The sequence below is a fragment of the Thermothielavioides terrestris genome, chromosome 1 (assembly GCF_000226115.1).
Source record: "Thermothielavioides terrestris NRRL 8126 chromosome 1, complete sequence".
Classification (NCBI taxonomy): Eukaryota; Fungi; Ascomycota; class Sordariomycetes; order Sordariales; family Chaetomiaceae; genus Thermothielavioides; species Thermothielavioides terrestris.
The window spans coordinates 8,587,514-8,613,685 of NC_016457.1; the positions used below are offsets into that span (position 1 = coordinate 8,587,514).

General features: G+C 59.7%; 9 protein-coding genes across 9 annotated transcripts; 4 read left to right on the forward strand and 5 right to left on the reverse strand.

The window, feature by feature from the left end:
- Window positions 1-1,773: 1,773 nt before the first annotated feature.
- On the reverse strand, window positions 1,774-4,362 carry THITE_2110558 (uncharacterized protein). Its single transcript, XM_003650712.1, has 5 exons — window positions 4,091-4,362; window positions 3,169-3,787; window positions 2,821-3,008; window positions 2,499-2,761; window positions 1,774-2,437 (listed from the first exon to the last, which is right to left on the reverse strand). Exons 1-5 carry the CDS (start codon window positions 4,210-4,212, stop codon window positions 1,836-1,838), a joined length of 1,794 nt encoding a protein of 597 aa, XP_003650760.1. The 5' UTR covers window positions 4,213-4,362; the 3' UTR covers window positions 1,774-1,835.
- Window positions 4,363-4,644: 282 nt separating this feature from the next.
- THITE_2110561 (uncharacterized protein) lies at window positions 4,645-6,090 on the forward strand. The gene is made up of 3 exons (XM_003650713.1): window positions 4,645-5,267; window positions 5,330-5,490; window positions 5,563-6,090. Exons 1-3 carry the CDS (start codon window positions 5,078-5,080, stop codon window positions 6,067-6,069), a joined length of 858 nt encoding a protein of 285 aa, XP_003650761.1. The 5' UTR covers window positions 4,645-5,077; the 3' UTR covers window positions 6,070-6,090.
- Window positions 6,091-6,860: 770 nt separating this feature from the next.
- On the forward strand, window positions 6,861-7,904 carry THITE_2110564 (uncharacterized protein). The gene is made up of 2 exons (XM_003650714.1): window positions 6,861-7,019; window positions 7,131-7,904. Exons 1-2 carry the CDS (start codon window positions 6,959-6,961, stop codon window positions 7,790-7,792), a joined length of 723 nt encoding a protein of 240 aa, XP_003650762.1. The 5' UTR covers window positions 6,861-6,958; the 3' UTR covers window positions 7,793-7,904.
- Window positions 7,905-8,264: 360 nt separating this feature from the next.
- THITE_2110565 (uncharacterized protein) lies at window positions 8,265-10,283 on the reverse strand. Its single transcript, XM_003650715.1, has 3 exons — window positions 9,571-10,283; window positions 8,637-9,416; window positions 8,265-8,581 (listed from the first exon to the last, which is right to left on the reverse strand). The coding sequence occupies exons 1-3, from the start codon at window positions 9,599-9,601 to the stop codon at window positions 8,274-8,276; spliced, it is 1,119 nt and encodes a 372-aa protein (XP_003650763.1). The 5' UTR covers window positions 9,602-10,283; the 3' UTR covers window positions 8,265-8,273.
- Window positions 10,284-12,476: 2,193 nt separating this feature from the next.
- Window positions 12,477-14,014, forward strand: THITE_2110568 (uncharacterized protein). The gene is made up of 2 exons (XM_003650716.1): window positions 12,477-12,686; window positions 12,818-14,014. Exon 2 carries the CDS (start codon window positions 12,968-12,970, stop codon window positions 13,784-13,786), a length of 819 nt encoding a protein of 272 aa, XP_003650764.1. The 5' UTR covers window positions 12,477-12,686; window positions 12,818-12,967; the 3' UTR covers window positions 13,787-14,014.
- A 503-nt stretch (window positions 14,015-14,517) lies between these two features.
- On the reverse strand, window positions 14,518-15,943 carry THITE_2110570 (uncharacterized protein). Its single transcript, XM_003650717.1, has 2 exons — window positions 15,412-15,943; window positions 14,518-15,345 (listed from the first exon to the last, which is right to left on the reverse strand). The coding sequence occupies exons 1-2, from the start codon at window positions 15,755-15,757 to the stop codon at window positions 14,819-14,821; spliced, it is 873 nt and encodes a 290-aa protein (XP_003650765.1). The 5' UTR covers window positions 15,758-15,943; the 3' UTR covers window positions 14,518-14,818.
- A 247-nt stretch (window positions 15,944-16,190) lies between these two features.
- THITE_135666 (uncharacterized protein) lies at window positions 16,191-20,812 on the forward strand (the record flags this gene model as incomplete). The annotated part of the gene is made up of 8 exons (XM_003650718.1): window positions 16,191-17,231; window positions 17,303-17,623; window positions 18,296-18,449; window positions 18,512-18,634; window positions 18,687-18,821; window positions 18,885-19,141; window positions 19,232-20,318; window positions 20,484-20,812. 8 exons carry the CDS (start codon window positions 16,191-16,193, stop codon window positions 20,810-20,812), a joined length of 3,447 nt encoding a protein of 1,148 aa, XP_003650766.1.
- THITE_2169688 (60S ribosomal protein L13) lies at window positions 20,811-22,264 on the reverse strand. Its single transcript, XM_003650719.1, has 6 exons — window positions 22,186-22,264; window positions 22,061-22,094; window positions 21,941-21,987; window positions 21,767-21,864; window positions 21,647-21,707; window positions 20,811-21,581 (listed from the first exon to the last, which is right to left on the reverse strand). Exons 1-6 carry the CDS (start codon window positions 22,186-22,188, stop codon window positions 21,183-21,185), a joined length of 642 nt encoding a protein of 213 aa, XP_003650767.1. The 5' UTR covers window positions 22,189-22,264; the 3' UTR covers window positions 20,811-21,182.
- A 696-nt stretch (window positions 22,265-22,960) lies between these two features.
- THITE_2126780 (uncharacterized protein) lies at window positions 22,961-23,876 on the reverse strand (the record flags this gene model as incomplete). The annotated part of the gene is made up of 2 exons (XM_003650720.1): window positions 22,961-23,216; window positions 23,440-23,876. The coding sequence occupies 2 exons, from the start codon at window positions 23,874-23,876 to the stop codon at window positions 22,961-22,963; spliced, it is 693 nt and encodes a 230-aa protein (XP_003650768.1).
- Between the last annotated feature and the right edge of the window lie 2,296 nt (window positions 23,877-26,172).

The following is a 26,172-nucleotide window of genomic DNA, read 5'->3' on the forward strand; positions in this document are numbered from 1 at the left end:
AACCGCATGAATTCACGTTGGATCCGCCACAGCCGCCCTTCAAAGGCGTCGGGTAGGACAACCATCTAACCCCATCCGACCACCTCTTTTGATTCTGGCTGCTTGGTACAACATTTCTCGGGACCTCTGCTTCGAACCCCTCGCCAACTCCAGAGGGCATGCAGCAGCGCAAGCCCGCGCCGCTGCCGTGAGATAGCTCCAGCAGAGCTCCCGCTCGACGACGCCTAAAGGCAGTCCAATGAAGCCAGCAAGCACCCTGCTGTCCCTGCTAACCGTGGCCGCCGCGGGCGCTGGCCCGGCAGCTGCACAGTTCACCACATCATCGAGGGCAGCATCGGCAGCAGTGCGTTTTCCAACCCCCAATGACTTCGGCCTGTCTCACCCTTCTCAGCCATCCAGCTAACCACCATCCAACGCACAGCCCGCCCTTGCACCCCGCGGCCACGATGCCGCAGCACTCGACGCCCGGGTCGTTACAATAACCCGGACGGTACCACCAAACGGCCGCGCCAGCACCCGGGCCCGGACATCCTCGTCGTCCAAACAACACAGCGACGACGACGACGACGACGACGATGACGACGACACAACCAAGCGAAGACCTACCACCTCCCTCTCCCAGCCGCCACCGCCCACCGCCATTACCACCACCACCACCAGCGTATCAAACGAGCCCACCCCAACCACAAGCATCACCACAATCCCGGCGCCAGCATCCAGCCCAGACCCAGCACAACCCCCCTACTCCTCCTCCCCCGACCAGACCACCACCACCACCACCAATGACAACCAAACCAACAACAACACGACCCCACCCGCCACGAAAGTAACAACAGCAACAAGCACCAGCCTCTCCGCCGGCGCCGCAGCCGGGATCGCAGCCGGCGCGGTCGCGGGTCTGGCCATCCTCGCCGCGCTGGCCTTCCTGCTGTGGCGGCGGCGGCAGGGCGGCATCCGCGGGGCTGTGGTGACGGCCGAGTACCCCGCGGGCATGGGCGGCGATCTGGAGCCTGGCGGTGGTGTCGGTGGCGGTGGTATCGGCAGCGGCAGTGGAAGTAGCAGCGGTAGCGGTAGCGGCGGGGGAGGGGCAGAGGCGCAGGTATTGTTTCCCGGGGGTGCGGTGTCGGGGGGGATTCAGGGGGCGCAAGGCGGTGTGGGGGTCTGGGGAGACGGTGGAGGAGGAGGAGGTGGTGGTGCAGGTGGTGGGTGGGAAGAGGGGACGGCGGCGGCGATGAGGATACCGCCTGCCGCGGCGAGGCCGGGCAAGCCTAGGGTTGGGCATTTCGAGTATGGTCCGCCCCAACAACAGTGGCTGAGTGTGGCGGGAGGAGCTTCGGGGGGAGGAGGAGACCTGGGCGGCGTGCGCCCCGTCAGCGAGTTCACAACCTATCCATCACCAGGGCTGCCGGTCATGCCCGTGTCTCCATTGACGCCCATCCGGCCCGACTGCGTCGCGGCGGGGTCCGGACAGATGCAGGCGCGAACCTCGTCTTTCTCCGCGCATGCCGCCAGCCCGAGCCTTCCGATGTACATGGTACCGGGCGGCAGCAATTTGCGCGCCATGACTTTCTCGAACCTGTCGTCGCGTGGCGGCGGAGGACCACAGGGGTCCGGATTTGTTGGATGGCCGCCGCCGCCGCCGCCGATGCCCTCGGTCGGCGGGGTTGTGGAGGGTCGGTCGCCCGCGAAACATAGTTACACGCTGAACTAGCGCGACTGAGTGGCGAGTTTCCAGTTCGGTCTTCAGACATTTAACAGATACCCCGCGAGAGTTTTTGTTGATGAATTGGAATATCATGTTGTCGCATCCGCAGGAGCGTCTTCCTCGCGACGACTTAGAAGCCCCAGTTCATGTCGAATAGACCGGCGAACCATATGTCCGAGTCGTCCGGTTGGAAAAGGGGCACGTTCAAGCCGTCATTGCTGCTCTCGACGAGGGCTTCCGCGGGCGCGGCCGAGGATGGCCCAGGCTGCCCTTCGGCCGCGACCAGCTCGGGCGCCCAGTTGTTCTTCAATGTCCGCATCAATCTGACAAACTTGGAGAACGCATCCTCCTCAATGGTTGATTCCTGACCCGGACAGCGCTGAGCCAGGACCTCCTCGAACCCGGCTCGAAGTTTGTCGCAAATGGCAAGCAAGTCGGTCTTCTTCCGCACAGCTCGGCGGTCCCAGGCCGGATCATCAAGGACCGACAGCCGATAGATCGTCAGAAGACAATGGGCCATATTCCACCAGTAGCTAAAGGTCATGCCGATGTAGACGTAGGTGGGGATCGAGAAATGCCGGTCCAACCAATCGTTCGCGGCACTGAGGCTGGCCTCCATGGCCTCGTAGCGCTGCATGCTAGACAAGACCCCGTCCGAAGACGCTTTCGGCTTGGCTATGGCCACCTCGTTGATTGCGAGCTCCGTGTAGGAGATGTGACTGAGGATCGCGTCTTTCAATGATGTTAACAAACGCAGCGAGATAGATGGTCATGATCTTCCGAGGCCACATACCATTGTGTCGCAAATGAGGCGGCAGTTGAGCCTTGATTTTTTGAAGCTGGGACCGCAGAGCTGACAGAACGTAGCTCGCGGGGATAGCGTCCGGTGACTGCGAGGTGACACGAGCCAGCTCCTCGACGATGAGCTGCACCTTGACTTGGGCCACCAACAGGTCGTCGCCTTCCCACTCCCGCTGCTGAGAAAGGACTTGGAGGCATTCATCCATGTGGGACGTCCAGCTCAGCGCGTCCAGTCTCTTGATCGAGTAGGAAATCCTACGTGACCTGTTAGCTAACTAATCAAGGACTCGACCTGGCAAGCAGATGCGACGAACTGCGAAGTGAGAAGAAAGCATGCGAGCACGGCTCGCCTCTCTTCGTGCGTTTTCGCCTTCGGAGTTGGGAGAAAGGGCGTCTTCACGCAGAAAGAAATATACGGCTCGCTCGGGATCTTGTTGAGCCCCAGGTCGAACACCAAAGACTTGGCGAGAGAGGCCAGGAGTGAGAGAATCGGCTTTTCTTTCTTGAGGTGAAAATGGGTCCTGGAAGACTGCACGTTAACACGGGCGTCGTGGCCCACGGGCTGGCTAGGATCGGTTTGCCTACCAGGTCAGCATTACGATTAGCCCCAGCAGAAGATCCAGGCTCTTTTCCTGGTCCATGAGCATCTTCTGGCCGAGCACCTTCTTGAGTGTTTCACCCATGGCGAGACGCCGATCTACGTTCTTACAAGTAACGGTCATGATGTTGTACCACAAGAACGGGTACGTCTCCTTGAGCTTCTCCGAGGTCATGGTCGCCGGTATGTGGACGAACGGGAAGAAGGTAAGCATGTACTTGCGGAAAGTGGTGAGATTTTCCGCAGCCTCGACGGGACTCGGCTCTAAGGCGAAGGATGGGGACGAGCACCATGACGGCTCGGTTTGAGGTGCTAGCGGGGCGGTATCTTGCGGGTCGAAAACACTGGCAAGCAAAGAGCCGCGAGCAACCGGGGCGCTGCCAGGGACACAGTCGACTTGCTGGGGAGGGAGAACGGTGAGGTCGCCGGATGGTGGAGAGCTGTCGGCGGTCTGGCTCGCGGTCGAGTGCGTGCTCAGGGTCGGCGTGCTGGCGGGGAGACTGCCCGCTGCGTCGCTAGGAGACAGTGCTTTGTCCGCCGACGGGGCGGCCTGACGCCGCAGCAGCGAGACAAGGTCCTCGAGCTTCGCCTCGAGCTGAGCTGCACGAGACACGTAGGCTCTCTTTCCATTCCGTTTCCGGATTGAGACGGAGGGCACACATTCTTTCCGCAGCCGATGACATCTGAATACGCTGTTAGCCCCGAACTCGATCCATTCTGCATCGTACTGTTGTAGTACACAGGAAAGGGTAGCAATGCACAGAGGTGGGGTTGGGGTGGTGCCGTCGGCCCTAGCCAGTCCTGGTGTTCTCGGTCGGAGTTGGAGGGAATACCGGACCCGGCAGCAAGCATTCAGCACATCGGCGGGCCGGCCAGCCACGGACGGAATAGGCAGCATGGAGCCATGGGGTGGGTAGGGGTTTGTGGTGCTGTGTGAAAACGAACATGGGGGGTTCGAAGATGGTATCCGATGGTATCCTCCCTACCTTTCACACCCAGGCCCGCCAGAACGGTAGATGCACCTGCACTTCGCTCTGGCACAGTTCGTGCACGCTCTGCCGTATGGCGCGGGCGTGCCGTTTGCCTGTCCACCGTTTGATGACTCCATTGCCATCAATGAGTCCGATCACCACCCAATTCAAGGTCAAGGGTTAGGGTTGATCGAGACGGAGACTATGAGAGAGACCGTCAAGGTGAGAGACGACAGCGCGCAGAAACCCGCGGTGCCGGCGCCGATGTGAGAGCAAGACAGCCGACAATCGAAATGGATCGGTTTCAAGCCTCGCCGGAACAGTGCCGTAACGCGCTTGTTCTTCCAAGCGCTCCAACGAAGGATACCGCGCCTAAGGCACAGAGAGATCGAGATGGAGGAGGAAATCGGACAAAGTTGGCACGCCCGAATTCCGCTGCCTGGCATGCCATTTTTGGGCCGGCAGCGCTGTTCGGGCGCGTCGGATCAATCCTGGTTGCCAAGACAGCCCCGTCACGCTGCCGCTTTTGGTCAGCTGTGGAGCCAACGACCTTCAACAACAGTCCTCCAGTGACAGAGAGGTCTGTGTAACTATTTCGTAAAGCAGGCGCATGACCGTGGATGCTTTCCATGGGAAAACAGGGGAGCTGCCTTGTTGTCAATTTGGTGCAGAATCCTCGCTATCGCTTCTTTTTTTGTTGTTTGTTTTTGAAGTGAAGTACAGAAAGGTCTGGCAGATAACCAGATGGAGACCAGCTGGGAAGGGCAGCAGGCCGCCACCACCTCAAACAGTGAACCTGTGGCAACCAAACCCAGTGCCGGTCGTCCATCAAATGGCAGAGACAGACAGCGTGTCAAGTACATGCTCCTTCAAAAGAAGTCACCTAGTCCTTACTTCGGCAGGCACCGATGAGAATGACTTACACCCAGTCGCCATCATGGACCCCGCCAAAATATCGGTGTCATCGGTGATGGGGATGATGCGTTGATTCCCTTCTCCATCATGAAGGTGAAAGCGACGTGGTCGAGCGCTCTCACGCAGAGCTTCCTCCTGACCATCGTCTACTGCGCCTCATTCTTCTTGCCCATCTGCTTCCAAGCCGTCCGCGGCAGGAGTCCTATGATGAGCGGCGTGTTCCTGTTGCCGAGCATTGGCACCCAGCTTCTCACGGCCTTGGTTGGCGGTTCGCTAGGTAAGCAGCGTCAACTACTCCTCCCCAGTTCAAAGAGCCATGTCTCTCTAACAGCATTCTAGTGCAATCGACGGGTTATGTCATCCCATATGTCATGCTTTCGGGCGCCATTGGCGCCATCTCCAACGGTCTGTTCTCAACGTTCTCTCCGACCACGTCAACGGGCAAGTTGGTTGGCTATCAGATCCTCAACGGAGTCCGGCGCGGGCTGGGCATGCAGATGGTACGCGGCAACTGTACACCATCTGCCTTGCTCGCGATCCGCATAGGTCGGATGATGCTAATCCACAGGTAGCCCTTGATCGCGGTGCAAGCTTCCCTCAAACCGGAGGACGTCGCCATCGGCATCTCGATCGTTGTCTTCGCGCAGAGCCTGGGAACCTCCATCATGCTTGCCGTTTCCGGCGCTATTTTCCAGACCAGCCTGGAATCCGAACTCCCCAAGCAGGCGCCATTTGCTGACGCTGCAGCAATCATCGCCGCCGGAGCAACCCACTTCCGAGATGTGGTTAGCGACCGGGATTTGCCGGGCGTGCTGGCGGCGCATTCCATCGCTATAGACCGCGCCTTCTACCTGGCTGCTGGCGTGAGTGGCCTGGTGGTGTTTACATCGCTGTTCTTGGGGTGGGTGGATGTGAGGGAAAAGGGCGTTGCCGGCAGGGCAGACGGGGTTGGCGGTGGCGACGTCGGGTTGGAACTACAAAGTCTGAGGAAGTACGGAGACACCGGGCTGCTGCCGAACGGTCTGTGTAATGCTGTTGCCGTCGCAATGGCCGAGGCTGCAAGACGGTGGTATTCGTGATACCCGCATTGGCCTCGTTCTGCAGCGCAGGCTGAAGCCTGTGGAGTCAGCTTTGTATTGTTCTCTTGTTGACTGTACTTGATACGGTGTTTTAAACAGGACAACAGGCGTTCGGCTCGGGTAGCGGGCAATGTGTTCCGTACAGGCTCTTTCTCCAGCTCCTGCTCACACAGACACGGCGCTGGACGGTCCACGGCGGTGGAGATGGGGTCCGATGGATGAGCTTCTGGGGTTTGTCTCCCACCAACGACGCGGTGTCATCGTACGAGCGAGCTGGCCGAACTGCGTCCGCAAAGTCAAGTGTGGTGGCGAAGTAAGAACGGAACCTTGATGTTGCAAGCGATGTCGTCTCGACCTGCCTGCCCCGAACGATGCCAAGCCAGCCCAGTCATGCAGCCAACGCGCCAGCCTCCAGAGAGCCACCGCAGAATTCCTTCTCCATGTCGCGACAGAAGCCGCGAGCACAGCGAAAAAAATGGGTAGCGTCTCTTTGAGTAGCGTGTCATCCTTAGTGCAGGGGCCATGCTAATCTTCTCTGTATCGTTTCAAATTGACCAAATGCCCCCCGAAGGGGGCGAGGAAAAGAAGAAGAGAAGGGGAGGAAGATTTGGGCGGGCCGGCCGCGAATTTATACGCCTGGGAGACTGGTCCGTGCACGTTGGCAGATTTGCAGTTGCTCAAAGCCATTGTGAGTCAGCTGTGCTGGCCAATCAGCAGCGCCGTGATGTGGCTGGTGGGAAATGTGGGTCCAAGCAGCGAATCTCTGGTGGCTGATGCTCCTGGTTGTTACCTCATCGCATCATTGATGCTCAACTCCAAGGACGCTTGATCGCGGAGCAACCTGGCGCCGAGGCACGCACAAGCCGCCTCAGCATCGCACAACGCCGCAATGGCGCGAATACCTCTCGCCCTCTTCTTCCTGGCCTTCATGGCCACCTTCGCCAGCGCAGGTGCGTTCCCGACCCCAGTCTCTCCGCTCGCAGATTCTCATCCCCAACACACTCCACCCTCTTTCTTCCTCTCCTCTCTCAACAGAAGACTGACCATCATCTCCTCCCCAGCCTTCCCCTCCTTCTGCAAATGCACCTGCTTCCAAAACAGCACCATCATCCCGCTCGGCCCTCAGCACGACAACAACAACAACAACCAACCCCCACCCAACCCACGACCACCACCATCCTCCTCCTCCCTCTCCTCCCCGTCCTCCTCCTCCTCGTCCCCATCCACCGCCACCTCGGCAAGCGAATCCCCCCTCCTCCCGCGCGAGTCCTCGACCAGCTGCGCGCAGTGCAACCGCGCCTTCTGCCTGCGGTACAACCTGCCCATCTGCAAGGGCGCCGAGGAGAAGGACGTCAAGACGCAGTGCTTCCAGCGCGACAGCCACAAGGACCGCGTCATCGTCTGGGGCTTCATCCTCGGCACGGCGGGCCTGCTGGGGTGGGCGGGGCTGCGGCGGGCGCTGGATTCCACCTCCGCCTCGGCTGCTGCGCGCAGGGCGGCGGGGCGCGGGTTAAGTGGTGCTGCTAGTGGTGGTGGTGGTGGTGGTGGTGGTGGTGGTGGTGGTGGTGGTGGTGGTGGTGGTAATGGTGCGGGTGGTGGGGGGAGGCATGAGCATGGTGGAGTGGAGGGTGGTGGCACGGGAGGGGGGTTGTTCAGCAGGAGGCCGGGGTCCGCGGCGGCAGGGGGGCAGGGTCGTGGGCTGTATAGTCCGGTTGAGGGATGATCACGGCCCGGGTGCGGCTGGTCGGCCTGGGTAGTAGGAGCGTGTTGTTGTTGCCTACTTGTGTTTGGCGGGCGTTGGAGGATTCATGAATATACATGGCCAACACCAGATCGTTGCTCGTGCGTGACAATCGGCGGGCGAAGTTCTCTTGCCAAACGTGGTGCTTTCGCCCAGGTCAAAAAGTGTATTCACTTAATAGGGGAACGCCCTACTGCTCCCATCTATGGAGTGTTGCGACCCCGAATGCTTGATGAAAGCTACTGGAAAGGATACAGGAATTGTTTGCTTTTCCCCGCCTGTCATCCCCCTCTATCGTCATCCGGCCGCAAAGCAGCCCGCCCTACTCACTCCTAGTCCCAGCCTCAGCCACTGGACGTTTTTGAACTCCACATCCAGACAGAAGCAGAAAGTCCGGCGAAGTTTGTATGTTGTAGAACGGCACTTGGAAAAGCGGAAATGTTGAAACCCTTGGACCCGGCTTTTACTCCTCTTCCAGCAGTGTCGTTTTCGGCTCGCCGTTCGTTGCCCCGGCAATCAGTTTCCGGCGGTCCCGGACAGCAGCCGCCAGGTCTCGGAGAACGTCGACGGTCGTCTCCCAATTGATACAGGCGTCCGTGATGCTCACGCCCTTCTTCAGGGCGGAGGGGCCCTCGGGCGGCACCTTCTGGTTGCCCTCGTTGATGTTGGACTCGATCATGACGCCAATGATGGCCGTCTCGCCTTCGCGGAGCTGGTCGGCGATGGCCTTGGCAACCTTGGGCTGATTTCTATGGTCCTTGTTGGAATTGCCTGATGCCGTTAGCCAGGCCTTTGTCATCAAAAGAGGGGCTTCAAAGAAGCTTACCGTGAGAGCAGTCAACCATGATGGCCAATTTCTGGCCCTTCTTGATCAAGGTCTCCTTGGCGATTTGGATGCTGGCCTTGTCGTAATTGGGGCCCTTCGAGCCGCCTCGCAGGATGACGAAGCCATGCTCATTGCCCTTCGTTCTGGTGATGGCGGCAAGGCCCTGCTTCGTTACGCCCATGAAGTGGTGCTTGGCGGCGGCGGCGCCGATCGCATCGATGGCGACGCCGAGGTTGCCGTCAGTGCCGTTCTTGAAACCGACCGGGAAGGACAGACCGGAGGCCAGCTCACGGTGCAGTTGGCTCTCCGTCGTCCGGGCGCCGATAGCGCCCACCGAGATGAAGTCGGCCAGGAACTGCGGGGAGATGGTGTCGAGCATCTCGGAGGCGATGGGCATGCCTGTCGAGGTGAGGTCGCGGAAGAGCTGTCTGGAAACGCGGAGACCCTTGTTGATCTTGAAGGTCTGGTCGATGTCAGGGTCGTTGATCAGGCCCTTCCAACCAACCGTCGTCCGCGGCTTCTCGAGGTAGGCGCGCATTATGATCACAAGATCGTCCGAGAGCTCCTCCGAGAGCGCCTTCAACCTGGTTGCGTACTCAATGGCCGTGGCCGGATCGTGGATCGAACAAGGCCCGACGATGACCAGGAGGCGGTCGCTGCGGCCCATGATGACGCTCACGGCGTCCCGCCGCCCCTGAACAACTGTTTGCAGAGCCTCATCTGTCATGGGGATTTCCGAAATGAGCAGGGCGGGCGGAATGAGGGGGTCCTGGCCCAGCACTGGCGAAGCAGGCGTCAGCGATGGCCTCGATCGGCAGCGGCACGCAGAATCTCAATGCAACGGGCAGGTCCAGGACCTGAACGACGAAACCCGCAGCGACGGCCCGCTGAGGTGGCGTGGCAGTTCGAGGGGCACTGCTTTTGGGCATCGTACCTCTCATGTCGTCGGCCTGGAGGGGCGCCATTTCTACTCCCGGCATCTTGAGCAGGTGTCGCGAAGATATCCTACGGAGGAGGGTTTTGCAGGCGAAGGACGAGCACCCGGCACGTCGGCGTTGAGGAATCACTAGGGGTAGTGTTCGAGAAAAGAAGTAAGGCTCTACTGCAAGAGCTCGTAGGATAAACCGCGGCGTGGCCAGCTCAAGAACCCGAGGAGCGAAGATGGATCCAATACCGATATTTGCTGCGCGACGATAAAGGGATGCTCTGCAGCTCGAAACCGTGGTTGTGTACGGCAAGCGAAATAGGTATTCGGTACTAGGGAGAGGGATTGGATGTTGGGAGAAAGGCACAGGAAGGTGGAAGGCGTTTAAGTGACTCAGAGAGCCCCAGTCAGTTCACGGGGGAAATCGGTCCGGGCGCGAAGTCGAACCAGGTGCCTCGAAAGGGAAGACGGGCAGCAGGGGCGGACGGGACGGTACAGACAAAGCAGTGCTACTCGGGGAAGGAGGGAGGGAGGGATGCGAGAAGGAAGCTATTGAAGCAGGATGATGGGTTCATCAGCCACTGGGCACATTCCCACGGGTCTACACTCTCCGAGCACGGAGTGGCCTCGACACAACACTTGAGCAAGGTACGGCTCGGACCAGAGAAGCTAACGGCGACATGGTCCCGCTGTCAATTCGACAATTTCAGACCGCAGCGTTGCGTTGTTCGGAAGTGGGGGAGGGGTCAAAATTTGTGTTTCTGCCCAGGCGGCCTTCACCGCCTTCTCACCCAGCCAAGCAGGGTCTTTGGTAAATTTGGTCCTCCTGATTGGCCCGCTTTGAGCCTTGCAGCGGGATCATCCCATCGCCAGAGGGGCTGCAGGCACGCCGCCCAGCAACAGATCCCCATTCGAGCGTCTGCTGTCCGGTCTGCGAGGACCCTGCGATCAAGGGCTTGGTGGTGCATCTAGAAGAGCTCCGAATCCTCCCGCTCACAAGTTTACAGTAGACGACGACCACTGCCTCGTCGCACGTCATTTACATCTAGCTTGGTGCACTTCAATCTCGTGGCTCCCGGGCCAAGTTGTGTTCGAAACGTGGATGGATGATGCTGGCCACCTCACCCAGTGGTGTCGCCCACCAGCGGCGCACGTTGACGACCCAGATCAGATATCCGCTCGGAAACCTGCCGGCACGCTGTTTCGGCCTTCAAGCTCCCAGTCCACACTCACGGCATTGGAGCTATGGAGCGATGTATCCGAGGGCGGTGATGCGGAAGTGCCACTCTGGTCAACATGCATCCGGCGAAAGCTGTCAAGGACTGCGTTCATCAAATATCCAGGTGTCCGACGCGTGCTGTATGTGCTGGCTCGATGCCTTGCGCCATTCCACTCAGTTCCGCGCTTCAACAGTACGGCATATCCTCCATCAGCACTTCAAGACCAGGTTCAACAGCCAAAGTCCGGAGCGTCGGTATCCACCCACTCGGCTTCGCGCTGCAACCATCATTCTGCACTCTTTATTTCACAGTGCCACAGGCCGGCTGGCGAGGCGTAGCCGCCGGCTTGCATTTGAGTCGATTGACCCAGCGGGCCCCGGAACAAGGAACTGTGGTCTCTGGTCGTCGAGGACGCGCCTTGAAGCAATCCTGAAACCGACCGCTTGGGACCTGTGGTCAGGCCAAGCGAAGCGCTGTGCCACTTTCACTGCTGTGGGCCCAAACAGGCCGATGCCCCTGATGCGGACCCAGTCATGAGTGGTCATTGCGCACTCTGCTCTTGGACAGCAATGTGCGGATACTTGCACAAACCCAAGAGCTCTCCCCTGGGAAGGTGTTCACCGCGAATGTCCTGATCTACTCCTTATCTCACAATTGCTGTGTTTTCCGCCTTACTGTCTTCCGCCTTACTGTCATCCAGAAATACCCGGGCCGCTGGTCAAATTCAGGGCTCCTTCCTGGCCTGTGGTGAGATGTGCCGCAGCTGCACCCCTGCTGCGTCTGACGTAGACACCTTGCCGTCATCAACACGACGGAGTCCGAATACGGTGGACGTTCGATTACAGCTCAGAGGTCGCAGGCGCTCATTACAGCAACATGTGGCGGCGACCTCCCCGGCAAGTAGGCGAGAGACATGGAGACATGAGCCGAAGCATGTGGAACGAGCACCTTGCAAGTGCGACTTTCAGCGCCTTCAAACTGTTGACGCGGCCGCCGCATCACTTTTACGTGCATCTCTATGCCTGTGAACAACCCGTCCTCAACGCCCCGAGCCTTTCTCCGCCAGGCACTGCCTTAGCTGCCGGCATCCGTGATTCCATGTGGCTCGCCTTTGTTGTCGCAGTTTGCAGTTTTTGTTCTCGAGAGCCCTCCAAAGTATTGGAACCCGGGGCTAGCAAACGGCGTGACTGGGTCGCGGGTTGAGGACCCAAGGTACCTTCCCTAGGTCAACTTCGGCCCTCGACGCGGTTCTCAGTCATTCTTTCATAGGATAATGGTGTCACATGCGTAACTGCAAGTATTCCACGTTGTTCGGGCTGGCCTCCGTCTGGGATCTTGCCCCGGCCGTCCCGCCCGCTTGGCTCATGTGGAAAGAGCCCCCCGGGCCTGTGACAAAGCTGAGGGGCCCAGACTTCGCTGCCCACTGATTTAAATACACAGCCCCACTCGGCCGCTGCCTGCTCTCTCCGACCCGAGACCTTGCGATTTGTATTCACACTCTCTGACCACTACTGCTGTTGTCCAGACACGTTTTACACTACAGGCCTTTTGTCGCTTCCCGGGACCGGGGCCTTGATTACTGAGCAACATTCTCTGGTTCTACTTGAAGCACCGACACACGCCCACGACACTCTTTGCTTGCGTCGCTCACTTGATCCCACCCATATCCGACCCCGCCGCATGATCGACGGCCGGCTCTAAGTGCCGGTATCGCCTTCGTTGCCTTTCGTTGCCGAGAGAAGAAGACAGCAAGCGCCTCCTCGCCCGATTTGAAAATTTCCCCTCGAGGATATCCGAGCAATGAATCGTGACCCCCAATTCCTCGATCCCCATCGCAAGAGGGCCAGAGAGGACGAGGAGGACGGGACTGCAGCGGGCCCGGTAGGGTTCAGCGAACACAGAAGCGTAAGGATTCAAGTATTTCCCTCATCCGGCCGTTGAGAGCCGGCCGTTGAGAGCGTCCGGCTCCGATCCTTCCCGGCCGCGGCTGGGTAGACCTACGATGTTGACAGACAGGGACCTAACGTGCGCTGCAGAAACGCCACCAGTCGCTGCCACTCAGGTCATCTCCGGTCACGAAACGATGTGTCGATCTACCAACTCAACCGATCCCCTTTCCTTTGGCACTTGCGCCTCAGACCGAGGCCGACGCCGTCACACCCCAGGAGCCGGCTCCGGAGCCGGAAATGTGGGCAGATGAGCCCGAGTTACTTCCCGCGAACCCGGCCTATTCGGCCCCCTTCGACGGTGACATGGACATGATGGACACATCAGAACCAGTCCCGGGTCCGGATCAGCCGGACATCCAAGGGCACACTAGCATCGAACCACCGTCGTCCGAGGCGAACCCGCCCGGACCTAGCGTAACAGGCCGCGTGCCGACGCCGATCCACTGCAACTTTCCCGCACAAGCCCGAGTCAAGAGCTGGACCGGCGGCAGCATCGGGTACGGCGACGCCCTCGCGACCACGCCCGAGGAACCGAACGCAGCAGCATTCAACGGCAATGGGTCGGTGGATATCTCGTCGCAGCAGCCGGGCGCGCCAGGCGCCGCGCAGGCCCTGGTGGACTGGACCACGCTGCACAACCGGCCGCTGCCGTCGCCCATTAGCGAGTGCGGCGGTGAGGAGAACACGGAAACGGCGAAGATGGCGCTCGACCCGTCGGCGCCGCCGGGCAGCAACCACCTGAGCCACGTCATGCACGAGCATCCCCTGCTAGCCGGGCTCCCGCCACGCGCCAGCTCGGCCATGGAGGGGCGATCCTCCGCGCGGGAGGGCACGCCGGGGGGGGAGCCGCATAACGCCGGCGGCGCCATGGACCTCGAGTCCGCGGCCGCCGTGCCGTCGCCAAAGAAGGGCCACACGAGGTCGAAACACACGCTCAGCTCCTGGACTGCGCTGCAGCCGGGCATGAAGCGGACGTTCAGCCTCGGATATCGCGCCGACTGCGAGAAGTGCCGGATGAAAGTGCCCGGCCACTTCAACCACATCATCATTTCGTAGGAGAAAGGTGATGGGCAGTGGGTCAGCATGGTGGAGCCCGCGGCGCTTCGGTTGGCGACTTTTGCCTCTTCCTGCCGGTCAGCGAATATGTCGCCGTCGCCTGGGGAGGCCGGGAAACTTTAGGATAAGATGCCGGCAGGCGCGAGCATGTTCAGGGATGGCATCCATTAGCTTTTTTGTTTGCTGAGGGAAGGATGGGTTTTGCTGCAGCCACTCATTTTGAGCATCACGAATCTGTCGATGACAGCGTGGCCCCTACATCGTGGGATTTCTTTTTGGGATTATGGTTGGAGATTGGCGCAGATGACAGCGTCGGGAGCAGGGTGCCTACCTTCTTCAGGTATTTTGGCGGTTTTGCCAGCGAGTATTGTCTCGCCTGGTCTATGGAGTCACTCCTTGGGAGGAAGCGAATAGGAGATACTCTGTCATAGCTCAGGAACAGCGCTTGGGACGAATATGGCTTGTCCGACGACTCGCTTCTTGTACACAACACATGCCTCCCGCCAGGACAGTGCTCATGCAGCTGGAGAGCTTCCGAGTCTAGTTAGGAAAGGCATACATACAGATACCGCGCCGAGTAATGCACACCCCAAATGCCCACTCTACATTATAATACAACGCAATCAGCCTCCTCGGCCACCTTTTCACACTGGGCTAACCGCGGCAGTCCTGTTCTCCTCCCGAATAGGAGAGGCCCCTTCTCCATCCACCTCCGCCATCAAAAGACGGGGTCTCATTGACCAACGAAAAGCAGGGTTTCTCCCCAAGCCCTGGCGCGGAGTACTTGCGTTGACACACTCCGTTCGCTGTCGATGTCCGTCCAGCACCGCCCGTCCTGGTGATGACAATCACCACCACCCCCAACCCTTCTTCCTCACCTGCTCCTCCGCACCCGCCGCCTTCCCCTCACTGTCCGCAGAACCACCACCACCACCAGCAGAAGCAGCAGAAGCGGGCCCAACAATCTTCTCCCCCTGCGCGCCCCGCTCAACATCAACCCGGTCCAGCGGCCCGCCGGCGCGTCCTCCTCGCTCAGCGACTCCCAGCCGAGCGGCCGCGCGGGTCGTCCTCCTCGCGCTTGAGGTTGCCGGTTAACCAGTTCCAGAGCCCGCTGCGGGTTTTGCCTTCTTGTTGTTGCTGTTGCTGTTCTTGCTGTTCGAATCCGGGGCCTGGCCAGGAGACGGTTTCGGTTATTGACTGCTGCTGCTGCTGCTGCTGCTCTGATGGGGGTTGTTGCCACCTGACGGCGGGGTCTGACAGCGGTGCTGATGATGAGGAGGAGGAGGAGGGGGGCTGGTTGGCGGGCTCGGGGTTGCTCAGCACGCTGGGCAGTTTGGAGAAGAAGGAGGTCTTGCGGCCCGTCTCGCGCTCGCGCTCCAGCTGCTCCTCGACCAGAGCGATCTGCTCCTCGGTCGCCTGGTTCGTCATGTAGGCGATGCGGGCGGCCTCGAGGCTGTCGGCCTCGATCTTCTTCTGCGCCTCAACCCACTCGGCGGTGCGCTTCCTGTTGTACCGGATCATGTCGAACGCTGTGTAGGCGGTTGCCAGGCTCGCGAACACTGCAAAGGCTGTGTTCAGCACACCGATGATGCCACAACCTTACCCCGGCGGGTCATGCGCCTTACCCGTAAAGCCAACCAGTCCTACCACTGCGACCCGGTGGGCCGAGTCAAACAGCCGCCTGCCGGCGCCGATCACCTTGTCGAGTGCCGACACCTGCGCGGCCTTTGCCCGCTGGTGCGCGGCCCGCAAGCGGGCAACCTTCTGCTCTGGGGTTTCTTGGAGCCGCGACGGCCCGCCATTGCTGCCACCGCCGGCGGGACCGGGAGGGACGGGGGCGGCATTGGCAGATTTGGGCGCGGAGAAGCGGGGTGGTGGTGGTGGTGCGGCGGCTTTGGAGCTGGCGTGCGGCGTCGTCGCCGTGAAGCGCGTTGCGTCCGAGACGCTGCGCGGGGCAGCGGATAACGGCATTTGCGGTGCGTCTGCCTCGTCTTCCGTTCTGGGTCGATGGGTTCGTCGGGGGGCCGGCAGGGCGACACCCGGGTGATGCCGGGAGATGGGGTGTCAATGGAAGCTTCCGAGACTTGCGTCTTCCCCGTCGTCAACCTCTGCTCGCACGATGCCAAGCCCAGACCCGAAGTTTTTCGAACCGAGCTTGCGGGAGCTTGCCCGCGGAGGTTTCCACTGCAGCGCACAAGCCACATCCATTCCATTGATCGACCGTTGCCGAAATTGTGGCTTGTAGCATGGCGCACGCCGACCCCTGTTCAGCAACAGACCCGCTTAACCATTTTCAGAGGCCGTCGCCGGTGGAAATTTTGGCTGGAGCTCGATCGCTTTGTGAGCGGTCGCGGGCACGAGAGCACGCCAATTGAACTGTTCTCTGTCCACCCCAGATCCCACGATGCGCCGCATTCCCAGGTTACGCAATCCCGCGCCGGCGGGCTTCGTGCCGTCGCAAATACCCACCGGCGCTCTGCGCACGCCGGCCGCAGCCTCGATCCCCCTCTCGTCCACGCTCTGCTGCTCGACCACGACGCGACACACCAGCACCAGCTACAACGCTCCGGGACGACCGCAGCAGCAACGATACATTTCTACCACCACAATCCGCCGCTCTCAGGCCAAGCCGGAAGCCGGAACGCCGTCTGCCGCTCCCGCCGAAGAACACGACGAGCTCGCCGACCTCTCGGCCGACGACTTCTACCAGCCGTCGGCCGCCGAGATCCCCACGCCGCTGGTCTACCCGCGCGAGGTGACCACGGCGCCGCCCGCGTCCGCCGTGGCCGACCCGTCCTACAAGCCGGCCGACACGGCCGAGGGGCTCGAAGAAGTCGGCGGCCTCGCCGACTGGTGGGACGACCCGGCGCACTGGGGCAGCGAGAGCGGCGTCGGCGGCTTCGTGCGCTCCACCGTCGCCCGGTTCGGCCCCGCCGAGAGGGTCACCGACCCGGCCGTGCTGGAGGTCCTCGCGCGCCGGGCGATCGTGGAGGCGCTCGTCGTGGCGCGGTTCGCCGGCCCGCGGAAGCGGCACGCCGTCGATCGGCTCTTCTCGCATGCCCATGCCCTGCACGGGCTGGGGAGGATCATCAATGCGGAGATCGTCGCTGGGGAGGACGGCGCGGCGACGCTGAAGTCGGAAAAGGACTGGCAGAGGGTCTGGGATTTGCTCAAGGCGGCGGTGAAGAAGGCCAGGCAGCAGCAGCCGCAGCAGCAGCCGCAGCAGGAGCCGGAAGGGGAAGGGGAGCTCTCGAAGGCAGAGGAGAAGAAGGCGGAGGCGGAAGCGACGGAGGCGGAAGCGGCGGAGGAGGCGGAGGAGGCGGCGGACGCTGAAGCGCACCCGTCTGCCCCGCAGCTCACGCCGAAGAGGGCTCAAAAGTTCATCCGGTCTTGGACCAGAGAGTGGAGGAAAGCCGAGCTAAGAGACCCGGTGGTCAAGTTCTTCGTGCGTCGCCTTCTCCAAGCCCAGGGAATTATTTTTTATGACGCAGAACAGTGCTAATGCCAGGTTTACAGGCTGCCAAGCGGATCCAACAGCTAACGGGGCATCGCATCCCCGACGGCAAGCTGGTCGCCATCCGCACCATCGACAGCCTCCTCAAGCAGCTTGTCGAGCCGCCGAAGCCGAAGAAGCTCGCCGAGCTGGTCGAGGCCACCGGCGCATTCAAGGGCCTGCCCAACGTCCGCGTGTTCCCCCGGAGAGTCACGCCGATCGACAAGGAGAAGATGGTTGGTCGCTGGAAGATCATCGTCAAGGAGCTCGAGGAGCGCAACCTGCCCGTCATCGGCACGGGCGACTACGGCAAGGCGGTCGAGAAGAAGTGGATCGAGGGCAAGGTGTAGCGGGCGGGCTACTCGAGGCGCTGTGTACGGATGTACTGTGCTGTGTATCATATATGATGTAGACAATATTTGTACCAGCCTGTTGGCAAGCTCTTGTTGCGCTGGTGTGTGTGGAACGTGAACAACGGGATGGGTTTACCCACCCCCTTACCCATCTCAGGGTTAGCTGTGCGTTGTTGGTCTCTCATTCGAGGGTTAAGAGCTGCAAATGTCAGACTTGAGGGTTTTCCACTGCCTACTTCGCATCCATCCCCTCAAGTCGTCTGTCATCTCACAAATCTCTAAAAAAGTGCTGCACGTCTATCACGACCAAGCGAGTTTAAAAAGGCGGCAGATCAAGGGACCACTCACAATTCAACGCTGCAAAGAGCCGAAGCCACGGAAAGCGGGGCGGTCACTCACTCCATCGAGGAAGTACCCTTATTGCGGTTTTGCCCCCGATGGCCAGCACCTGCGTGCCGGACAAGATCGCAGAGCTGCTCGCCTCCGCAGGCGACGATGATGCGGCTGGGCGTGTCGCTAGGTTGACGGAGATCCGCGCTGCGGTCCAGGACGAGAGTCTCGGTGGCTTGACTGCGATTGTCGAGAAGCTGGCCGACAGAGCAAAGGACCGTGAGTGTAACCGCCTAGCTTGCGCGAGTTGACGATCCTGAGAGCTAAGACAAGACTGCCCCTTCTTCCCAATCAGGATTGTGGAGGGCGCCCATAGGAGACTCCGGGCTCTTGGAGTTCGTCCTCTCGGTCGTGCCCGCCGACGAGCCACAACACCCCTTGAACAAGCAGGCGCTGCGCTTGGTCGGCAATGCTTGTGCAGACTGCGGTATGTGTTGACAATCGTGCATTCTACCCGGAGACGTGGCTCGTGGCTGATGGGAAACGCAGATGAGAACCGGGCCCGCGTGGTTGAGTCGGGAGCACTGCGCGGCTTCGTCATGGGCTGCCTGAAGGAGGATGCACTCCTGCGCTTCGCCATCGCCGCCACGCTCAACGTCTGCGTTGACTACGGTAAGACCTTGAACTGCTCGTTAGCGTGCATCAACGGCTCACCACGTTGCAGAGCCCGCCCAGGCGCAGGCCTCGCAGGCTGGTCTCAACAAGGTCCTGGTGGACATGGTGTCAGGGGACAGGCTCGCGTCGTGCAAGGACTCTCTCAGCCACATCATGACCATCTTGGAGTTGCTCTGCAATCAAGGTCTGTATATGTCTTTGGGGTTGAGAAAGTTCCCATGTTCGGCCATTAACCGGACGACAACAGACTCCGAGCCCAAGGTTGCCGACCCCCATACGCCTGCTCTGCTTCTGCGCCTGGCAACGAGCGCGAGATACGATTCCAATCTGGACAGGTTCATGGAGATCTGTACCCCGGCACTGGCCTACCTCACTTTCCAGAACCTGCAGCCGGTATTCTTGCAGAACGGCGGCATCGAATTGCTGCAAGTAGCCTTTCACCAGCTGTACACCCGCTTCGATGTCGAAGATCTCGATCTCGACACCAGCGCCCAGCTCCAGCAGGTCAGCGATGCGTTTCTGGCAGTCTTTGCCGATATCTCAGCGCTCCCCGACTTTTCGACAACCTGTCCCCTCGACAGCAAAGCGGTCCAGACCCTGATTGCCTGGTTGAAGCTGCCCCCGACCCTCTCTGAGCTGCAGATAGCAGCATGCTTGTCCCTCGGCAACCTCGCCCGGTCTGACGGGTCAAGCACCGCGCTGCTCAGACACGTCCGGCTGCCCCTGATCGAAATCCTTTCCCTGGCGGTCCCACCAACCACCTCTCAGCGTGGCAAGCCCAGAACCCCTGTCCCTCGTCTCCAGCTTTTCCACGCAGCGCTGAGCTTCCTCAAGAACCTCGCCATTCCCCCAGCCAACAAATCCGACCTGGGTGCTACCGCTCTCCTCCAAGAACCCTCTGCCATCCTCCCGCGTCTGTGGTCCTCGACCCGCACGCAACCCCAACTCCAATTCGCCGCCGTCTCCCTCACCCGCCTGCTCCTCACCAACTGCCCTCCCAACGTCCGCTGGATATGCAAACCCGCCGGCCCCGATTCTCCCCACCGAAGCAACCTCGCGCTGCTCGCCTCCATCGCCGCCTCCGCCGACGAAGAGCCCATCAAGATCGAAGCCGCCCGCGCCGCCGGCCTCGTCTGCCGCGCCTTGCACGCGCCCTCTCCCGCGGCCGCCACCACCGCCACCACCACTACCACCACCACCACCACCATCCTCGACCCATCCTGGACCTGGCCCGATCCCGCCCCATCATCATGGTTACCATCATCATTCAACCCTAAAGAAGCCCCACCCACCGCCGCCGCAGTCCTCACCCGCTTCTACGCCTCGCACGCCAACGAACTGACCACCTCCCTCGCCCTGCTCCTCACCCACCCACGCTTCCCCACCCTACGATCCGAAGCCATCTTCACCCTGGCCCTCATGAGCCGCTCCGGCACCACCACCTCCCCCGCCAACCCCCCACACCCCGGGTCCTCGTCCTCCTCCCCCGACCTGTACCCAGGCGCACGCACCGCGCTCCAAGTCCTGCAGCACCCCGCCTCCTCCTCCTCCTCCCCCACCTCAGACGACGGTACCGCAGCGTGGCGCGTCCTGGCGGAAGCGATATCCGGCGCGGGATCTGCAGAGGCCCGGGCTGTGGCTACGGCGGCGGCGGCGGAGGCACAGACTCTTCGGGGCCGCAGTTCTGCTGCTGTTGGAGAACACGCAGGAGTAGGAGCAGCAGCAGCAGATGCAGCAACAGCAACAACAACAGCAACAACAACAGCAGCAGCAGCAGCAGCAGAAGCAATCACAGCAGAAAAAACAGAAGCAGGAGGAGATGACGCCCCGGACGATGTCGTTGGAGAGCAGAGACAGCAGCAGGGGGGACAGAAGCGGGGAGGGCACGAGGAGAGCAAGGAGGAGGAGGAGGACGAGGACGAGGAAGGTAAAGGGTTGAAAAAAGGAGATGTAGATGTGAGCGTGGAGAGGCTGTCGCTGGAGCCGCAGCGGGTCGATTCGAAGGTGGGGGCGGTGCAGACGGAAAAGATGGATCGCGAGAACGGGATGGTGCTGGTGGCGGAGCTGCTGAGGAAGTTTCCGGATGAGCTGTCGAGCATGAAGGGGTCGCTGGAGGCGTTGCTGAGCAGGGGCGGTGAGCTGTTTGTGCAGGACCGCGCGCAGAAGCGTGAGTGAGCTGGATGCCGGTTTCCTATGTTGGTTATTAGAGACAGGCAAAAGCCGGCCGACCGTCATCGAGCACCGCCGGGGCATCAGCTAATATCCCGTCGAGATCACCTATCAGCTCCCACACTTGGCTGGGCCGTCGGTCATGCTTGTTCCTGTCCATTCATGTGCGATGCGCTAGCAAATCCCTATGATGCGTGCGTACTTTCTGAACCCGTTCCTGAAGCAAGCCCCCGAAAATACACGGCCATAGGGGAGGGATACCATGTTCCTCGCCCGGATCATCAGGAAAAGCAGAAAGCGAGCCCAGACCAGACCAGCCAAACGAACACCGGGACCCTTCCTATCCGTCGCCACCACCAGCCCGACCAGACGCCCTCTATTTCTTGGCGCTCTCGGCCTCGGCCTTCTCCCGCGCCCGCTTCTCCCGGACACCCACCAGGCGGGCGTCCGACCTCGCCTTCCGGAGCGCCTTGTACGCACCGCCCTCGACGCCCTTGGGGAGGTCGCTCTTCGGGATCTCGGTGAAGGCAGGGGCAACGGGCTGCTCGACGCCGAACGAGGCGCGGATGCTCTGCGTCGTCTCGGCAGTCTGCTGGTCCTTCGGGGTATCGGCCTTCTTGGGCTTGTTGGACTTGCGGGGGAAGACAATGAGGCGGGCCTTGTACTCCTTCAGGCGCTGGACGTTGGCCGCAAGGGACTCCTCGGAGAGGTTCTGGCGGCGGTAGTCGACCGCGATACCGATGGTAGGGGCATAGAGCTTAGGGATTCCGGCAGCCTATTTTCGCGTGTCAGAATACCATTTCCCTCTGCCCCCCAACTACCTAACCCGATAATGCGTACCTTCAGCTCAGCCAGCGTGAAGCCGCGGCCGAGGCGTGTCCGGCGGTTGTACTTGATGGTGCTGCAGATCGAGATTAGAGACCGCGCCCTCCAACATTCGCTTCTCCGGGTAACACTAACGGGCATCGGACAATCGGGCGGAGCTTGTCGACCGGGCGGGGCGCAACGGCAGCAGCCTTCGCACGGCGGGCCAGACGGCGGGTGACCTTCTTGCCGGGCTGTTTCCCATTCACAAATCAGAACACGGTCCCATTCCCACTTCGCTGTCGTCCGTTTGGACCGCGGCGTACGAACCTGGTCGAAGTGGCACCGCACACGCCGCTGCCAGTGCTTGCGGAAGTCTGAAAATTCGCGTCAGCGTCCTGGGCCTTTTCAAAGCGCCTTCGTCGCCGCCAATCGTCGGGTCGTGCTCACGGTTGTTGGGAATCTGCTGGTTGTGCTTGATCGCCTGGATACCGAAACTCCGTCAGCCAAGATGCTCAGAACACAAATCGACGCAATAATCCCGTGTGCGGATTCTCGGACGGTATGAAACTCACCATTGTGCCGGTTGTGGATCAAGCCCTCGGTCCCTCTGGTTGTCGAAGAAATCACCGTCGTGAAGCGGATGCAGATTGGAGGTCGCTCGCTTGGAGGAGCTCAAGCCAAATTTTTGGCAGGGCTTGGAAACCCTATGAGGGCGGTGTGCCGTTCTGATTCGCGCAAATCAGCTGGGGTGGGGCAGCACCTTGGGGAACTTGAGGCAGCGAGGCGCTTCTGCTGTCAACAGCTGATTCGCGCAATCCACCAGCTGTCACGAGGTCTCATGGCATGGCCCTCTGCACAACACAACCATGGCACCAAACAACTCAGCTTCATCCAACTCAATTCAATCCAATTCAACGCAACTTGACCCTGTCACAGTGATGGCATCTTAATTTTAGTTAGTTAACTGAGCTAGTAGTTAACCGATTACGAGCCAAAAAGGGTTGGTAGTCGTCAGGGTTAGGGATCTATGTGGTGATTGATGAGAACTGATGACGACTTGATCAATTACAATCAGCTCAATTATCACGACGATCCACGTAATTCAATCCAGTTCGAGCAACGTGCTTGAATTGATTGCGTTGTTCGGAGCCGCGAACACAAACAGGCCCAGCAGCCTGCGCGCTCCGCAACATCCTAACAGCACTCAGCATAGCGATACTGTTCTCCAAATATATATTGATATGCTCCTTGAGCAGCCCCTCCAGAGGCGATGTTATGTAAAAGGTAGCTGTTTCTGCAGCTTGCTGAGTCTGTACCGCAAGGTGGCCGCTTCCTCGCCACCTCTGACTACCCAGATGGCACCCAGGCTGCGTTCTTGAAGTCGTCGTGCACCTGAAACACCTTGCCCTTGCGCATGTCGTCCTCGTTCCTCGTGGACGCCTTGAAGTGCCAGAGTTCGAGCAGCTCAAGCGTCGACTTGTCGATATTGTGGGCAGCAACCCTCCAGAGGAAGGGGGCGCCCATCATGTCGACCCAGGGCCGCTTCTGGACTTCTTGCTCAGGGGTCGCGTACTGAGCAAGCGTGGCGGGGGCAAAAATGGGGCTGAAGAATTGAGAGAAGGGGACGTTGAATCAATCGGTGGCATTACCCACACTTGGAGAGCATGGTTATGAACAATACTGACTTGTTTTACTTGTCCACCACTCCGTCTCCTCGACGCTCGTTTCGAGGACCCCCGTCTCCTTGACCCTCGCCGCTAATGCCAACCTCGCTCGGGCCTCGCAGCGTGACACCCTCCTTCGAGGACAAGACTATCATTGCATACTTTTCCTGCTCCCCAATCCGAACTATAAACTTCCCTATCGCGTTATACTCAACATTGGCCTTTTCCTCAAGCCTCGCTTTCTCCTCGCGATTGATGAGACAGATTGTGACTGTGACGGGCGTTTCCAAGTTGATCCCGTGAGCTCTAATCAGCGTTGCCTCGAGAGCTTCGGGAACCGAGTCCATCCGAGCAAGTTGTTGCAAATCCTTGGTTGAAGGGACTGGGGCGTTGGGTGTGATGATGACGGGGATACGGATTTCTGGTTGTCTCTTGAACGTGCCGTTGGCCATATCCCTCCTTGCTGCTTCCCATCGTGCCCGCTGCCATTCTTCCTCCGCTTGACGGGCTTTCTCTCGGGCTTCCTCTTCCTCTTCCTGTTGACATTGAAGAAATCGTTGCGCCGAGTTGTGTGCGATCGCGCGTTGGAGTGACGACATTTAGGTGAGCCAGAATGGTGTTACTGGGGTTGACAGAGTTTCAATGCAGGGGTTCGCGGTTCGGGACGGAGCAAAGTGGCGCGGCTTGCTTTTCATAGTGTCTGTATCATCCTGCCACCCAGTCAGTAAACCGACATCGGGCCACGGCCAGCACCGACATCATCAGGATTCGCATCTGCTCAGAAACACCTCATCATCCTCACAGCTCTCTGTACCGGAGATCGACGAGGAAAGAATTTTACGTCGGCCAGATCAATGAAGATTGTCTGTCGAGCACACGCAAAATCCCCATTTTAACTCTTGCTTTCGTTACCTGAGCATTGTGGGAGTGCATTCCGCTGTGGATACAGTACAACCCTGGTTTGTTTGTTAGTTTGGTTCTTCGCCCCACTTTTTGACAGGGCCCTGCAGCCAACCAAAAATCGGCCTTTTTACCCACCTGTTCGGTTCCTGGCTCTGGCACTGCATTCCACCAAACCATCAAGAAAAGCATTACCACCATCAAAACCATTAAATCCTTCAAGATCGGCCAGGGCAGCCAAATCAGCGAAATCAGCCAAATCAGCCAGGTGGGCAGTTCAGCTATAAAAAGGCCCCATTCTGTAGGTTCGAAGCTATTTTCGTAGGCGTGGAATGCAGTGCCCTCTGACTATCTGTTGCGGTTGGTTCATTCCATGCCAACTCGGCTGGCGCAGGTGATTGAGAATCGGGGGGGGGGGGGGGGGGGGGGTACACGGGGAACTGAGATTGACCTGCTGCGCTTCTGTTTTTCTATGGAAGATTAAGTACTGTACAGTTTTTGTAATCCACTGTTGATTGGCTTTCATACCCTTGTTGTAACCCACCGTAAGTACCAAACTAACAAACAAACCAGGGGGGCATTGTACACACGAACGGGAACTGCTCGGGGTACTGCACCCCCACTCCACCATTCAGCCCCATATCTCGGCACCAATGCATCTTGATGTCATTGGGGGCTAACCCGGAGAATCCCACCTGCCCCCACGAAATATAAGTACGGCTTAGCAAATGCCTAAACCTCATCACATGCTCTCATTGGAAAGTGCTGATCTGTCTGACCAATCACGGATGCATGATAACGTTAAGCTGCGCAGCGATGCGATGATCCCAGCGCTAATGCAGCTAACAATGCAGCCAATGCAGGCAGGAGCACCCGCCCAGGTTGCTGGCGAGCCTCCATTGCTGCTTGGCCTCGCGATGTTTCGAGGTTATCCCCGCGAGCTCGAGTTGCGATGAAGCAACATTGAGGTGGGCAAGTGCCATGGGCCCTTGCTTGGGTCCAGTTCCGGCTTGTGCCGGATTCCGGGGAACAAAGTCATGACTGGGCTCTTCAATTCGTCCCATGTTGGACGAAAGAGCGAAAGAGCGCGGCTCTCACAGCGCTTCATTCCCCATTGGGGATCGTTCAAGTGCGCCCACCGCGAGAAATTTGCCACTTGACTGCGTCGCAACCAGCTGCAGGCTGCGAAGTAGTGTATTGTGTAGTGTGTACCTTATAAATTTCCCCTCCCTCTTCCCCCTCCACCTTCCCTTCCCCTTCGCGTTCCGCTCCATCCAACTCTACCCCTCCTCTCTGACGACCACCACTCACGTCGCACTTCGACTGCCCAGCCAGCAGCACGCATCACGGTCGTCAAGCAACATCATCCACCGATCACCAACATCGCTTGCGCGAGCCAAGAAGACAATTGACAACACCCAATTTACAAACAAATCCACAATCCACATTCACCATGCCTGCCTACCAGCCTCGCTGCTGCAAGTGCGGAAGCATGCTCGTCATCAGCACGACGTGCTGCCACTGCCAGCACCTCCAATGCAGCGACTGCATCTGAATTCCGCACAAGAACGGCGGGACGGCGAGACGGCGAGTCGGCTGCTGGCCTATTTCGCTTTGCTGCCGACGGCCGCTCAAGCCCACAAACTTGTTCCGGCAGCATGTCTATCACTCGACCGGGGCGATGAGTCGCGGGCCGGCCAGTTTTTTTGCTACTTGAGAAGTCGACAGTCGACCGGGAAGGTCACGCGACTCTCCCGACGGGTGCGGCGCGCAAACTACGAAAACCATGTTGACAACCTTCCCTACCCTTTTTGGCTTTTGGGAATCTGGCTTTACTTCGGGAATCTGGCTTTACTGGCGAACGATTGGGGGCGAACGGTTCCTTCATCCATTTTCGCTCAGGTCGTACGGCGTTCGCATTCAAGGGCGCGGCATGGTTAGCTTTGTTTGGTTGATACCCGGAGAGCGGGACGGATCGAGTCATGAAGCTGAGCA